General features: G+C 34.7%; 1 protein-coding gene across 2 annotated transcripts in view; it reads right to left on the bottom strand.

Moving 5' to 3' along the window:
- TMTC2 (transmembrane O-mannosyltransferase targeting cadherins 2) overlaps positions 1 to 15,442 on the bottom strand; it is a 535,380-nt gene that overhangs the window by 97,609 nt on the left and 422,329 nt on the right. For both annotated transcript variants that reach the window (XM_051961459.1, XM_051961458.1), the window contains one exon: positions 8,898 to 9,012. In XM_051961459.1, coding sequence (XP_051817419.1) covers positions 8,898 to 9,012 — 115 coding nt within the window. The remainder of the gene's footprint in view (positions 1 to 8,897; positions 9,013 to 15,442) is intronic.

The raw sequence follows: 15,442 nt of genomic DNA, 5'->3' as shown, positions 1-15,442 counted from the left end.
ACCTATGACATGCTGATCATCCTCTCCATGATCCAGGAAATTTTTTAAATCAGAAGTTTTATGCTGCCATTCTATCCTGTTAGACAAAATTCTCCACTGGCCATTCCCTCTACCAATTAAATCAAGGTCCATTTAGGGAGGAAAAAAAATGCTTTTTAAAGGTCAAGTGTAGTATTATAGAGCATTGTATCTGCCATCAGAGGATCTGATTTTGGAGGCCAGCTCTGCTATTTATTACTTTGGACATCAGTTGCTTAATCACATTGTATTATGAGTGAATAAGTTACACGGGAATATGGGTTATTCTATTCTTTTTTTTTTTTTTAACCTTTGCATTCCCAGCATATATCATTGTGCCTAGAACATAGTAGATGCTATAAAAAATGCTTGTTGATTGAACTAGATGACCTCTCAATTCTCTTAAAGAACTCAAAATCTTATTTATGATCTTTCTGATGGGGATATTTAGTTTTATGGAACTTTTTTCTGACATTTAAAGGTCTTTAAAAATGAAAGTGTGAAATAATGGAATGAAGGTCAATCCTAGAGTCAGCAAACCCCAGATTCAAGTCTTGTCACTGAAACATGAATCTCCTATTTTCACTAGTGGAAGGAATTTCTAAACTGGGAGTATCTTATATTGGAGAAATCACAAAATAAACAAAAAACATATTGGTAGAATATTTTATGTTAACTCTTAATACAATGAAAAGAATATGATAGAGGAAAGACAGAAACTGGACCTTTGATATGTTGGTATAGGAAATGTAGGATGAAGGAACAGCCTCTACCAAAATAGGTCAATATGTTCTCAGTAATTAATTTGCCTAGAGCACTGAATGCCTAAGGGCTTGCCTCTACCATTTAACTTAATAGCTGTGTGACCTTAGGCAAGTTACTTAACTCCAATTGCCTTGCAAAAAACCAAAAAACTAAATTTTTTTAAAGGGTCTATTGGTAGCCATTGGGGAGGAGGGGAAGGGAAGAAAAGAAAGGGAAAAAATATCTAATAAGTTTATTATATATTTAAAAGGAATGACAAATTGTATGCAACAGATTAGCAGGGTCATGTGCATTCATCTTTTTTTTTTTTAATTCTATGTTATGGAAATGTTTGTTTCATTTCATAAGTTCAAAATAAAATAATTTCCATTTAAAAAATGAAATAATTTTTCAAGATAAATTTTAACAGATACTATTTCATATAAAACATAAAATTGATTTCAAAGAAAGACAGGTTACAACAAATTATTTTTCTCAAGCAAAAATATACCTAATGATTTCCTTCAAAATAACATGTATTATGGCAACAATGACATTATAAGATGATCAGTTCTGATAGACATGGTTCTCTTCAATAATGAGAAGATTCAGACCAGTTCCAATGATCTTGTGATGAAAAGATCCTTCTACACCCAGAGAGAAGACTATAGGAACTGAATGTGATTCACATCATAGCATTTTCATTCTTTTTGTTGTTGTTTGCTTGCATTTTATTTTCTTTCTCATTTTTATTTCAGTCTGATTTGATTTTTCTTGTGCAGCAAAATAATTATATAAATATGTATGCATATATTGGATTTAACATATATTTCTACCATGTTTAAGATACATTAGACTATTTGCTATCTGGTGAGGCAATGGGTGAAGGTGGGGGGAAATTGGAACAAAAGGTTTTGCAAAATTGCAAAATGTATGAAATTATTCATGCATATGTTTTGAAAAATAAAAAGCTCTAATTAATTAAAAACAACAAATAACATGTACTGAGTATAAATGAAAACCATTTCTGTAAAACAAAATTGATGAATTCAATAGGCGTTTAAATGCCTACTATGTGCTATTCATCATGTGCTGTACAGAATACAGAAGGAAAAAAAAAGAAGGAAAAAAATCTTATGTTTGCTATCTAAAGGAACACCTTCTGATCTAAAGGAAAGTACTGTTTGTTCAAGTCTTGTGAAAATCAAAAGAAATGGTAGCAGGATTTCCTGGGATTCTGCCAATATGTTTGCAGGATTGATGTATTGCTGTAAGTTACTCAGAGCAAAGCTAAACCTTAATTCCAGCTGATAAATCCTTTACTGTTGGAAGAGAAGCTGAGTTGAAATAAATGAGACCACAAATATTTAAGGAAAGGTTAGAAATGCCAGATCCTGGGATTTTGTTGGTTACATGACTTTGGTTTCTCCAGATGTGTAAAAACTGGAGTGAGGAAGACATCTGCTTTGACAGCTTTAACCACTAACTGTGATATGGCCATAATCCTCTGTTCCACTACCATTATATCACTGTGTTAGGATTTAGTATCTGCTCAGACATAAGTAATAATTTGTTTGTGTAAAGGGATCCTTTTCTGTAACTAAGGGACTTATGGAGGGGAAGGTAAGCATTACCTCCTGATTTGGGCTTCCCTGATTGGGGCAAAAAGCAAAAACTGATATAGTGAGTCAAAACACTGTATTTCAGCCACCATACTGAAACAATTACCCATATGCCCCAATTATGTAAATGGGCAAGCACATTATATTTGCAGTTCCTACTTCTCTGTGTTTAACAATGGTGAAGTCTCAGTTTCCTTATCTGTAAAAGGTGTTTAACAATATTTGCTCTACCTACATAGCTTTCAGGGTGGTTTAATGTAATGGGCTGAGGCTTGAGTTGATGTACTGAGGTCCCAAGCACGTGAGACTAAATAGTAATTGGACCATACTCTATTAATATATATGCTTGGAGAAAAAATGGCCCCCGTCCACTCTTTGTGCAAGTCCTGATGTGTTGTATAGGAAATGACGATTTTGGTGGGTGGAGGCAGGGGAGTGGAAAGGGAAGCAGAAAGAGAGACTGCTGGCTGGCATCTTGTTGCAGCTGCATACATTGCTATCACGACCCCCTTTCACCTCCAATCCCTTCTTCACCTCTACTGAGAATAAAGATTGAAGATTTTTCCCTTAACCTGAATTCCTGACTCCAGCTGATTTTAAATACACGGTCATCACAGTTCAATTCAAACCAATTCCATTCAAGAAGCCCTTAAATATCTACTGTGAACAAAGTATCCTGTGCTAGATACTTGGAGAAATATTTTTTCAATAGTCATTGTGTTCAAAAAGTTTACATTATACTGGAGAATAGAACTGATGATGATGGGATGTTGATGATAATAGCTAATTTTATAATGTTTATGTAAGAAATGGCAGCTAAGTAGTGCAATGGATAGAGTGCCAAACTTGGAGTCAGGAAAACTCTATGAGTTTCAAATCTGGCTTCAGACACTTACTGACTGTTTTACCCTGTTCAAGTCACTTACCCTGTTTGCTCCAGTTTCCTCATCTGTAAAATGTGCTGGAGAAGGAAATTCCAATAAAACCCCAAATGGAATCACAAAAAGCTGGACATTACTGTTAAATGGCTGTGAAAAAAGCCATGATAAACCTTAAAAGTATATATAAAAGGGGTAGCCAGATGGCAGAGTGGATAGACACTGTACTAAGCACTTTTACAACTATCTCCTTTAATTCTTACAACAACTCTGTGAGCTAGGTGATCCTCATTTTAAAAATGAGGAAGCTGAGGCAAAAATGTTTAAGTGCTTTTTTAAGTCAAGGTTAAGTGACTTGTCCAGGATCACAGTTTGACTATGTGCTAGATTTACATTGGGTGTGAACTCAGATCTTCCTTATCTCAATACTCAATCCATTGTACAATAAAGAGATAGAAATAAATGGTACAACAGTACAAAGAATACTGACTCAGAAAGTTGAGGCACAGGGTTCAAATATCTCCTCCAGGGCTTGTTACCTACATGATCTTTGGTAAAGTCATTTATTTTTTTTCTCTTTAAAATAATTTTTTAAACACATTAACATATATGCTAAACCCAATACATGTATACATATTTACACAATAATCTTGCTGCACAAGAAAGATCAGATCAAGAAGGAAAAAATGAGAAAGAAAACTAAATATAAGCAAACAGCAACAAAAAGTGTGAGAACATGAAAGATGTGTAGAGGGAAGGGATGAGACGACAATTTACTGAATTTGAGTGTCTATTATTGTAAGAAACGGCAGCTAAGCGGTGCAATGGATAGAGTGCCAAGTTTGGAGTCAGGAAGACTCCATGGGTTCAAATCTGGCTTCAGAAACTTACTGGCTATTTGATCCTGGTCAAGTCACTTACTCCTGTTTGCTTCAGTTTCCTCATCCTCATTCCTCAAAATGTGCTGAAGAAGGAAATGGCAAATCATTTCAATGGGAAACTAGTTTAAAAGGAACTGCAAATGGGCTCACAAAGAGTTGAACATAAATGTAAAATGGCTATGATAAAAGCCACGATAAACCTAAAAAGTGTATACAATAAGGGTAGCTAGATGATACAGTGGATAGAATACCAAGCCTGAAGTTAGGAGTACCTGAGTACAAATCCGGTCTCAGACACTTAATACTTCCTAACTTTATGACCCTGGACTCGTCACTTAACCCCAATTGTCTCTCCAAAAAAAAAAAAAAAAGAGGGGAGTATACACAATGTCAATTTTTGAGATATTATCTAAAGAATGTGGCCCTGACTCTGCATTTTCAAAATATGTGCCTCTTCATTAAACCTTTTAGTAAGAAAATCAGACCCAGAGAGTTGACACTTGCTACAGGTCATAAAGGTTTTAAGCAGCAGTGCTAGGACTGAATTCTAGTCCTCTGACCCCAAATCTCAGTCTTCTTGTTACATAAGAGAACTTGTGACCTTTGAAAACTAGTGTCACAATAAGAGATGTGCAGCTAGGTGACAGAATAGATAGAGCACCAGACTTCAAGTCAGGAAGACTATTTCCTTCAATTCAAATCTGGCCTCTGACACTTACTAGTTGTGTGATCCTAGGCAAGTCACTGTTTGCCTCAGTTTCTTCACCTTTAAAATGAGCTGGAGGAGGAAATGGCCAACCATTCCAGTATCTTTGCCAAGAAAACTCCAAATGAGATCATAAAGAATTGGACATGACAGAAAAAAAATGACATAAAAGAAGCAGCCTATTCAATATTACTCTTCTACTTTGAGAATTATTTTTGTTTCTTTGGAAGCTACTGAAGTATAGTTCATGGGCTATGATTTGGGCTCAAATCCCTCCTCAGGGATTTCCCCTTCTAGCTTTGTGACTCTGGGCAAATCACTTGGCTTAATTTCTCATATATGTAATAAGAATATCACATTCACTTGTTACCTACCATGGGCATTACGAGGATCAAATGGAATAATGAATTACTAAATGAATGAATGAGAAAGCATTTATTGAAATAATATGTGCTACAATGCTAGGCAGTTTCTATTTTTCCATCAACTCATTTTCTAAGGGAGAGAATACACAAAAGAACATTTAAATGGCAAGGAGGATGAAAAAGTCTAGAAGGCCTAAGGGGCAGATGACAAAATCTAGGACCCCTTAGATTACCTTAGTATGTCAGATGGATTATGGTATTTTCTATTCACCCTACTGATCAATTCAGTTAATACTTAAAAAGATCAATTCAGACTATTCACTGGAAGGATAAATACTGAAGCTGAAGTATAAATATTTTTGCCACATAATGAGAAGATAGGATTTATTGGAAAAAACTCTGAAGGGAAAGATTGAAGAACAAAGGAGAAAGGGATAACAAAGAATGAGATGAATAGATTATGTCATAGAAACAAAGAACACGAGCTTGGACAGGCTTTGGGAGATGGTGGAAGATAGAAGGGCCTTACATGCTGTGGTCCATGTTGTTTCGAAGAATTGGACACAAATGAATAAGTGGTCACAGAGGTAGAGAAGGCAGATGTTAAGGCCTGGTGGTGCTATATCTTATTGGAAGGAATACAGTTGGCCATTTCCATGTCATCCAAACCACAAAGCAGCTAAAATAGCAAGAATAGGTGGCAAAATAGGGAGGTAATGGTTGATGACAGATCTTTTCAGCTACTGGCTATTCATTCTGTTCTGAAATTGCTTGTAAATGATAAAGAGACAGAAGAGAGAAAACTATAGAAATGGAAATCCCAGTCCCTCATAGTTAAAATCTACTTGTTACCTTACTTCTTTTGTCTGTTTAGATACACTGGATAAATAGAATGCATATAATTCCCTTAAAAAACTTGACTCCTTAAAGGGACCACAATAAAGAATTTATTTTCATTTAATAGTTCCCTACTTTTTTTCACTTTTGTATCTCCAACACTTTGTTTATCACCTACCACATAGAAGTCAGTTAGGAAAGGCTCAATGAATTGACTCAATTTTAGACTATGTTCCATTAGGAAGATTTTGGACAAAAGTTCCTGTTGATATGGGTGTTTTAATTTCAGTGCATTAGCTAGAAAATGCTTTGCTCAGAAGATGACAATTATGATTGTAATAGAATGAATTTTACTTTCTCATCAAATGTCTTACTATCAATGTAGAGAGTTATCTTATGCTAAAAGGAAATTCTCTTTTTATTAATAGGATACCTATCGTTATCATTCAAATGAGGTATAATGTACTAGGTATAAAGTGGCAGAGTAGTTTAATAGATAGGGAGCTGGTCTTGAAACCAGGAAGACCTAATTTCTAGTTTTGCTTTTAACAAAATTTAGTTTTGTGTGGAAGAAGCAAGTCACTTTATTTTTCCCTGTCTCTAGGCAACATTTTAAACCTATAAATGGCAGGACAAGTACTGTTTTGCCTTGTTAGAAGGAGATTACTCATTCAAAATTCAGTATACCAATAAAATCACTAGTCCAATCATTGAAAAAAAAATATAGAAAGGCAGCATGGCCAGTTCAATGGTTCTTAACCTGGAATCTGAAGATTAAATAGATTGTTTCTGAATTCAGATGGGAAATATGTGTGTATATGCACATATATATCTGCATACACACATCTCTTTATTATGTGTATAAACACAATATAGTTTTGTATTTATACACACAACTAAACTTGTGTGTATAACTTTGGTTATACACACTTTGGTTTGTGTAACTAACCAAACTAAACTTTGATTTGTTTTGCTATGCTGTACATTTGATTTTATGAGTTTAAAAAAAAAAAAAAGCAGTATCTTGCAAAAGGGGTCCATAGGTTTCCCCAAACACACATACACACAAAGGATCCTTGGCCTAGTTGAGAGAGGCTAATGTTACATGAACACAAGCCTGGCTTCTCATATATATGAGCTGTTGGTCGATGGGCAAAAAAACTCTCTTTGTCTCCTGGAAACTCTCCAAGATCTAGAAAGGAATTGCCATCATGCATTGATGGAGGAATGCATCAAGTATTTACTCTATTGATGAAATGACAAGTCCAGGGGATTAAAATAAAAAAAACAAAAAAAGACTAATATGCAAGAAGTAAAGTGTCCTTTGGGCAATTAATCAATTCAATAATGTAAGTATGCAGGTACTGGCACTAATTTCATAAATATGCAGTTAACCAATTGAATCCTCACTTGTGTTTTCAGGTGGTATCTCTCGTGGATGCATTATTAAAACAAATATGGTATAACAACCACAAATTAACACAGAGTGAAGGCATTCAACAAAAACTAGTTTTGTATTTCCTTATCATATGGATTAGAAAAGACGAGTCAAAAAAAATTTTAAATGCCATTGGAGGTACCATTCTAGCTAATGATAATCCACTCCAGTTGCTAGAACTGTCTGAGAAATAGCCCTTTTGTTTTTCTAAAAGTAGGTTTATTTTTAAATTGGTAGATGCACACTAACCTTTATCATCAACTTTTTAAAGGTAATCTCCATAATTACCATCTTTCAAATCCATCTTTCAAAAGGATGCATAGCAAGGATTATAAGAATGCTGAAGCAAGAGTTTAATGGAATGGAAATATGGCGTATATCCACTTTACAAAGTGAAAAGGAAGGGGTATATTTTTTGCTAATAGAATTCAAACAATAATAATTATTATCATTTATACAATATAATAACACTGAATTTTCCCTTGAAGTAGAAGAAGAATTTCATGGCTCTATAGTAAAAAGGATCTCTAAGACAACATATTCTATCTCATTTACTTTACAAAATGGTGAAGTAGTCTGAAGGCTGAAATTGGAGCCAGGAAACCTTGGAAATGAATTCCATCTTTGTAACTTATTAGCTATGTGAATCTAGGCAGATCACTTAAATTTCTCTGAGTCTCAGTATTTTTATCTGTAAGATGGAGAGTATGAGGAGAATAACCCTTCCAATTCTAGATGTGTTATGTTACAGATAAGGAAACTGAGGCCTATGGTAACTTGCCTGTCACCACAGTGTCAGAGGCAAGATTTGAAACGAGATTTTCTCAGTTCAGCATCATTATCTGTATCACCCCAATTAACTTAAAACATCCTAAGAGAATCAGCAGAATTTTCTGGCTAATATGACCATGAGTAAGACTCATCATATTCAACTACTGGGATACGCTAGTTATATGACCCTAAGCAAGTTACTTAACCTTTCCAGGTTATAGAACCTGAACCATGTTATAGGTAACTCTCTGACTCTATATTTCTGAGCTGCATTAGTTGAAGGAGTTTCCATTCTCAGGATTCCACTGAAATCACAAATCTATTCCCTATTGCCTCCTAAATTTTTGTAAAACTGTTGGTTTGCTCTTTTCTCTATTTATAGCCTGAGTGACAAGCTTTTAAAATGATTCAGTTGCAGTTAAAGAATTGAAGTTTTGAAAGAAAACATGGATTTTGACTATGAAGTTATTAAAAATAAATAACTGGGTTGTAAATCTTAAAAAAAAACTTTTATCAGAAATCAAATAAGCAAAATATGCATAATAATGGAGGAATGATCAATAGAACTGGCTCTCTCAAAGTCAAGTCTTCAGGCATCAAAGGATGGTAGCTAAAGAAGAAGCCTTAGGAGACTCACCTGAGCATGTGGGCTGCATTGAAGACAACATCAAATTCATTGCTGTCCAGCTCAGCTGCTTTCTGGGCCATCTCAGCTGCCTCCATCACGCGAGCTTCTTCTAGAAGGAACTGGCCTATGAGAGAGAAAATGAGCAAGCAGAAAGAGAGTGAGAGAGAGAGACAGAGACAGAGAGACAGAGACAGAGACAGAAACAGAAACAGACATGGTGAGCTACAAACAAATTCAGAACAGTAGTATACTTGCTGGAGTCAGGAAGAACCTGAATTCAAATTTGATCTGAGATAATAGCTCTGAAACCCTGGACATATTATTCAATCTCTGTGTAGGAGGTAGCTAGTTTGATTCAGTAGCTAGGGTGTTGGGTCTGGAATCAGGAAAGAGCTGAATTAAACCAGCCTTAGATACTTACTAGATGTGTGATTCTGGAAAAGAAAGTGGTTAGGTGATTCAGTAAATAGAGTGATGAGCCTAGAGTCAGAAAAGACCTGAATTCAAATCTGAATTCAGACACCCACTAATTGTGTGATTCTGAACAAATCACATTTTTTCTTTAAATGCTTTAAAGCATTTTCCCCCAAACATATACATTGGTAATTTTCAACACTTTGCAAAACCTTGTGTTCCAAATTTTTTCTCTCCCTTCCCTCCACCCCTTCCCCTAGATGGCAAGTCAATATATATTAAACATGTACAAATTTTCTATACATATTTCCACAATTATCATGCTACACAAGAAAAATCAAAAAGGATCAAAAAGGAAAAAAAAATGAGAAAGAAAACAAAATGCAAGCAAACAACATCCAAAAAAGATGAAAATACTATGTTGTCATCCACATTCAGTTCCCATAGTCCTTTCTCTAGGATGTTCTCTCCACATCATAAGACCATTGGAACTGGCCTGAATTACCTATCTGTTAAAAAGAGCCATTTCTGTCAGAATTGATCATCATACAATCTTCCTGTTGCTGTGTCTAATCTGAAGAAGTCACTTAATCTCCCTTTGTTAGGATGCAGCTACTTGACGAAGTAAATAGAGTGTGGGGTTTGGAATCAAGAAAGAACTGAGCTCAAATAAAACTGAGCCTCAGGTAGTCACTGGCTGTGTGACTTTGGGCAAGTCACTTAACCTCTTAATCCACTGGAAAAGAAAACAGCAAATCACCTTAGTATCTTTGTCAAGAAAACTTCATTGGAGTGTATTAGCATGCTATGATTTTTGGAGTCACAAAGAGTCAGAAATGATGGAAAAACTGATCAAAAATAACACTGCTACTAAAAGTATCAAACCCAATCTATCTTTCTATAAAGTGGCTTTCTTAATCTTTATAACATGGTACTGGCAGACTGTAAACTACCTAAACACCTTAATGATATAACCAAAATTAATTGGCTTTTACATTCATAATAAATGCAGAAGTATATTTATCATTCTACATTTCTTTTTTTTTTTAATTATTAACACCTAATTGTTCTCCCAAGGCAAGGCAAGCCATAAAAATAAACCAAACATATATTCCTAAATGTATTACAAATATAAATAGAATTGACTACCTTTACTATTGACCCTTATCATGAATAATTTCAGAAAACTGCTATTGATTCATGCAAGTGATTGAATACAAAGCAGAGATCAATTGACTGACAAGTATTTATTAAGTGCCTATTATGTGCCATAAAAATGCTTGTTTTCTGACCAATTAACTGAGAGGTCTTGTGCTATAGTGGATCCAAAGAGCTGGCCTTCAGATCACAAAGATCATGGTTCAAGTTATATTTCTGACATTTTCTGACAAATTACTTATTTCTCAATACTCTAGACCAATGGTGTTGAATTCACATAGAAATGGGGTCATTAAATTGTGTACATAAAGATTTCTGCTGGATGTATACTGACTTGAAAAACCACATATTCATACCATCTCCTTTCTGATATGTCTTTTTTCTTTTGTTAAATATGTCTCAATTCCATTTTAATCTGGTTTGGACAGCCAGTGTTTCAATGCTACCAATCTAGGCAACTCTCTAAAACACTAAGTTTCAGAATGCTGACTTGCATGGGAGTTTCTCATCCTAGAGTTTCCTAGGCTAAAGAAATCTCAGGTCCAGTCTCTATCCCTATTAAGATTATGTGCCCTGGACACACTCTGCTAAGAGTAGAGAATACAAATAATAAAAGATTGGAGGAAAGTGGGTTGAAAAAGATAATTCAAACCAGGTTAGGGCACTCCAAAAATGCTAGATCTCATTAGATTTTGGACACATAGTAGATGAGGTTGCTTGAATGGCTGATAATTGAGAAATACTGAGTGCTATAGGTTTGATAAGCAATATATTGAGGAGAAAGAACATTAGAGTTCCAATTCCAACTCAGTTACTATTAGGGATACAGTGTACTAAAGAAAGAACCTTCAATAGTTCTAGGTTTAGGAAATCTGGTTTCAAATCATTCTGTGTAATACATATGATATAACTTTAGTTAAGTCACTTAAACTTTCTGTGCCTCAGTTTTCCCATTTGTAAACTAAAGGGCTTAGACAAGATGACCTCTGTGGTTCTATCCATTTCCAGACGTCTACTCTTACATACAACTGAATATCTTAGACATGTCATTTAATCGGTGCCTCAGTTTCCTAATTTGTTAAATAGGACCGTGGGCTGAATCAAATATTGTATAATGTCCCTTTGAGCTCTAAATTTAAGATCCTAAAAACTATAATAAACAGGTATACTTTATTCACTTACTTTGAGATTAGTTTAATTTTCCTGGACTTTGTCATTAGATTTAATTAGAATTCTGTATTCAATTACATGATTAAAAAAATTATAATTGGGGTATTAATAAATAAACAAAGAAAACAGATCAAACATTAACCCCCATGAAGCACTTCATCATAGTGGAACTAACAGAAAGAATATCAATTTCAAGCATTATCCACCATTCATATTCTAATCACTTACAAACTCAATTCACTGCTTAAAATACTAAGTGCTGTGTTCATGACTGCCCGACTGCTTATATATTGCTTTAATAGTCATTTTTCCCTGATGACAGTTGCCTTGCTTTTATTATTGAATGATTTTTTAACCATATCAAAAAATGGTGATTGTAATGACATACTGGTATCATTAAAAGTTGGGGAAGGTTTTTTCTTGTGTATATATTTTTCCAATGGTCAAGCCTTTATTACTACAGAGACCCAATTACCAATGACTCACTAAAATTTGTCTTCTTACCCACCATGTTATTTGTTGAATTTTTAAAATGAGAAAGGGAAGGGTGAAAGTCTCTATTTAAAAGATTGATCACAAAACTACATTTATTCTGAGTATTGTTAAACTTTAATTAGTAGCAGAGTGGGGAAGAAGGGATAAAGATAAACCAGGACTTTCTCAAATTAGTCTATAACATTTGCTTTTTTAGGTGTCAACTAAGGGACACCCAAAATATAGGGACCCTGAGGCTATACCTCCAGCAATCTTTACATTCAGTATTTTAGAGAAAACCTCATACACAGGACAATGATTGCAAAGAAAGAACTTGGAAATGACTGGGGGCAGGGAGGAGGACACAGAAAAATTGCATACTTCATGGACTAACCACATGGTTATGTTGTTGGAATTTCAGAGTACAAATAAAAATAAGCAAAAGGCAAATATTGATTTATTTATCAGTTTTAAAAAGTTTTCCTTAATCTCATTAACTTCAAGGAGATCAAGCTAAAACAACTCTGCTATGTTGTATTTCAATGTTTTTTGGATTAGTTCAGTCATTTTAGTTGTGTCCAATACTTCATGATGACATTTGGGGATTTCTTGGCAAAGACATTGGGGTGGTTTGCCATCTCGTTCAGCTCATTTTACAAATGAGGAAACTGAAGCAAACATGATTGAGTGATTTGCCCAGGGTCACACAGTTAGTAAGTGTTTGAGGCTAGATTTGAACTTAGGTCTTCTGAACTCCAGGTTTAGCATTGTAGACATTGTGCCACTGAACTGCCCCATATTTCAGTTGATTATCTTTATTAGGAGCTGGATGGCTCCAGAAGTCAAAGAACATCTATCCTACACCTTCATTTTTATAAGCAAGGAAAAAAAGCTATAAGTGACTTGCCCATAATCATACAGCTATGTCATGCTTAAAGGAGAGTTTGAGCTCAGTTTCTTTAACTCCAAATTGTGTTCTGTCAAGTATCCCTGTCCTTTATGTCATTTTTCATGACATATCATAGACATGTCTGTCTATCTATCTATACGATATAGATATACATATATTAATTAGCTATAAAGTCAAGAAAGGAAAGCTTGGCAAAGTAAGAACACTGTATTTGGGATCAAGACACCTTTGTTAAAATCCTAGCCTCTCTGCTTATTAGGTAGTACAGTGCATAGAATTTGGAAATTGGAATCTAAGAGATGTGAATTCAAATCATCCTCTAACATTCCTTAGATAAGCATCCCTGGCAAGTTACTTAACCTCAATCTGCTTCAGTTTCCTTATTTATAAAACAGGATACTAATACACCTACCACCCCAAATTGTGAAAATGACAAAGCATTTTTAAAGTGCTTTGCAAATCTTATCACATGTAAAAGTAATCACTACTTATACTGTTGCTACTTTTATCAGGTTGGATAAATTACAGCCTTTTAAATTTCCTCATTTTCTCAAATGAGAGAGTTGGATAAAGTAATCTCTAAGGTTCTTGCAGCTTCAAATTTATGATGCTATGACTTTCATGTCCAATTTAATCACAGATATTCCAGGTTCAAAACCCAGGATGGTCGAGTAAAGCCAGAAGGCTGCTCAACTCTTCCAGTTTCTCTTGAATACCACATGAAATAAGCCTCTGAACAGAGTTTGACAGAATGAAACCATTTCCCAACTCAAGAGAGATTGGAAAAACTTCAAGAAAGATCAGTTTTACTAGGGTGAAAATGATGTTCAGCCCAGCTCAGTGGAGTTTGGGAAAGTTAGTGAGAGAGTCTTAATCATAGCAGATCAGCAACTGAGATCCTGGCTAAGTAGAGGAGCAGACTAGTGGGGCCAGCCTCCAATCCCAGCTCAGAAGGCAAAATGTGGGAAACCAGGCTGTTTGCTGGAAAAAGAAGATAAAGTTACCTCCTGCAAACCCAAGAGGCCCTCTTTGTGCTCAAAACCAAGACTCAGAGCTGCACAGGAAGCTTGGGACAGCACCCTCATTACCCCAGAAGCAGAGCTTGCCCATAAAAAGTAAAAAAAAAAAAAAGAAAGAAAGAAAGAAAGAAAGAAAGAAAGAAAGAAAGAAAGAAAGAAAGAAAGAAAGAAAGAAAGAAAGAAAGAAAGAAAGAAAGAAAGAAAGAAAAGAAAAAGAAATACCAAAAGAAAAGGAAAGAAAATGAATAAGAAACAGAAGAACCTTAACCATAGAAAGCTAATACACCAATTCAGATGAGGACAAAATATCAAAAAGAAAATTTCAAAGAGTGATGTGAATTGGTCTCAAGCCCAAAGAGAGGTCTTGGAAGTGCTCATAAAAAAAATTTTAGAAGATAAATAAGAGAGGTAGAATAATAAGAATAAGAATAAGAAAAGAGAGATATGCAAGAAAGAGTCAACAGCTTGGAAAAGGAAGGCAATTCTTTAAAAAATACAACTGGCTAAATGCAAAAAAAAAAAAAAAAAAAAATCCACTGAAGAAAACATCTTCAAAAGTTAAAGTAATCAAATGGAAAAAGATACAAAAGCTAACTAAAGAAAATCACACATTAAAAACTAGAATGGTGCAAATGGAAGCCAATAACTCTATGAGACAGAAAGAATTAGTCAACATATTAAAAAAGAATGAAAAAATGGAAGAAAATATAAAATACCTCAATGGAAAAACAGTTGATCTGGAAAACAGATCCAGAAGAGACAATTTTAAAATTATTGGTCTACCTGAAGACTATGATCAAAAATTAAAAAAAAAATTAAAAAAAATAATGAGTCTAGATGGCAATTTTCAAGAGATCATCAAAGAAAACTGCCCTGCTATTTTCGAACAGAGGGAGAAATAGTCATTGAAAGAATCCATCAATCACCTTCGGAAAGAGATCCCACAAGGAAACCCCCAAAAAACAATGATGCAAAATTCCAGAACCAGAATTTTAATGAAAAAACACTGCAAGCCATCAGATATAAGAAATTCAAATATCAAGGATCAGAGGGCCTGAAATACCATATTCTGGAAGGCAAAAAACCTGGGGTTAGGAACAATAATTAATTACCCAGTGAGACTGAGCATCATATTTCAGGGGAAGTGTTGGATCTTCAATGAAGTAAGAGACTTTCAATCATTTCTATTGAAAATACCAGGACTAAACAGAAAACTTAATCGTCAAATACAGGACTCAAGAGAAGCATAGAAAGGTAAACAGGGAAAAATATATATTATTTAAAGGTTAAACTGTATATATTCTTAGATGGGAAAAAAGATATCTATAACTCTTGAGAATCTGTTTTTGGGGCAGATATAGGGGAGCATCACATGGATGAAAGCTGTGGTTGTAATTGGACTCTGATAT

The sequence above is a fragment of the Antechinus flavipes genome, chromosome 5 (assembly GCF_016432865.1).
Source record: "Antechinus flavipes isolate AdamAnt ecotype Samford, QLD, Australia chromosome 5, AdamAnt_v2, whole genome shotgun sequence".
NCBI classification, from domain to species: domain Eukaryota; kingdom Metazoa; phylum Chordata; class Mammalia; order Dasyuromorphia; family Dasyuridae; genus Antechinus; species Antechinus flavipes.
The sequence above is the reverse complement of the archived record's forward strand: the minus strand, read 5'-3'. Positions and strand labels throughout refer to the sequence as shown.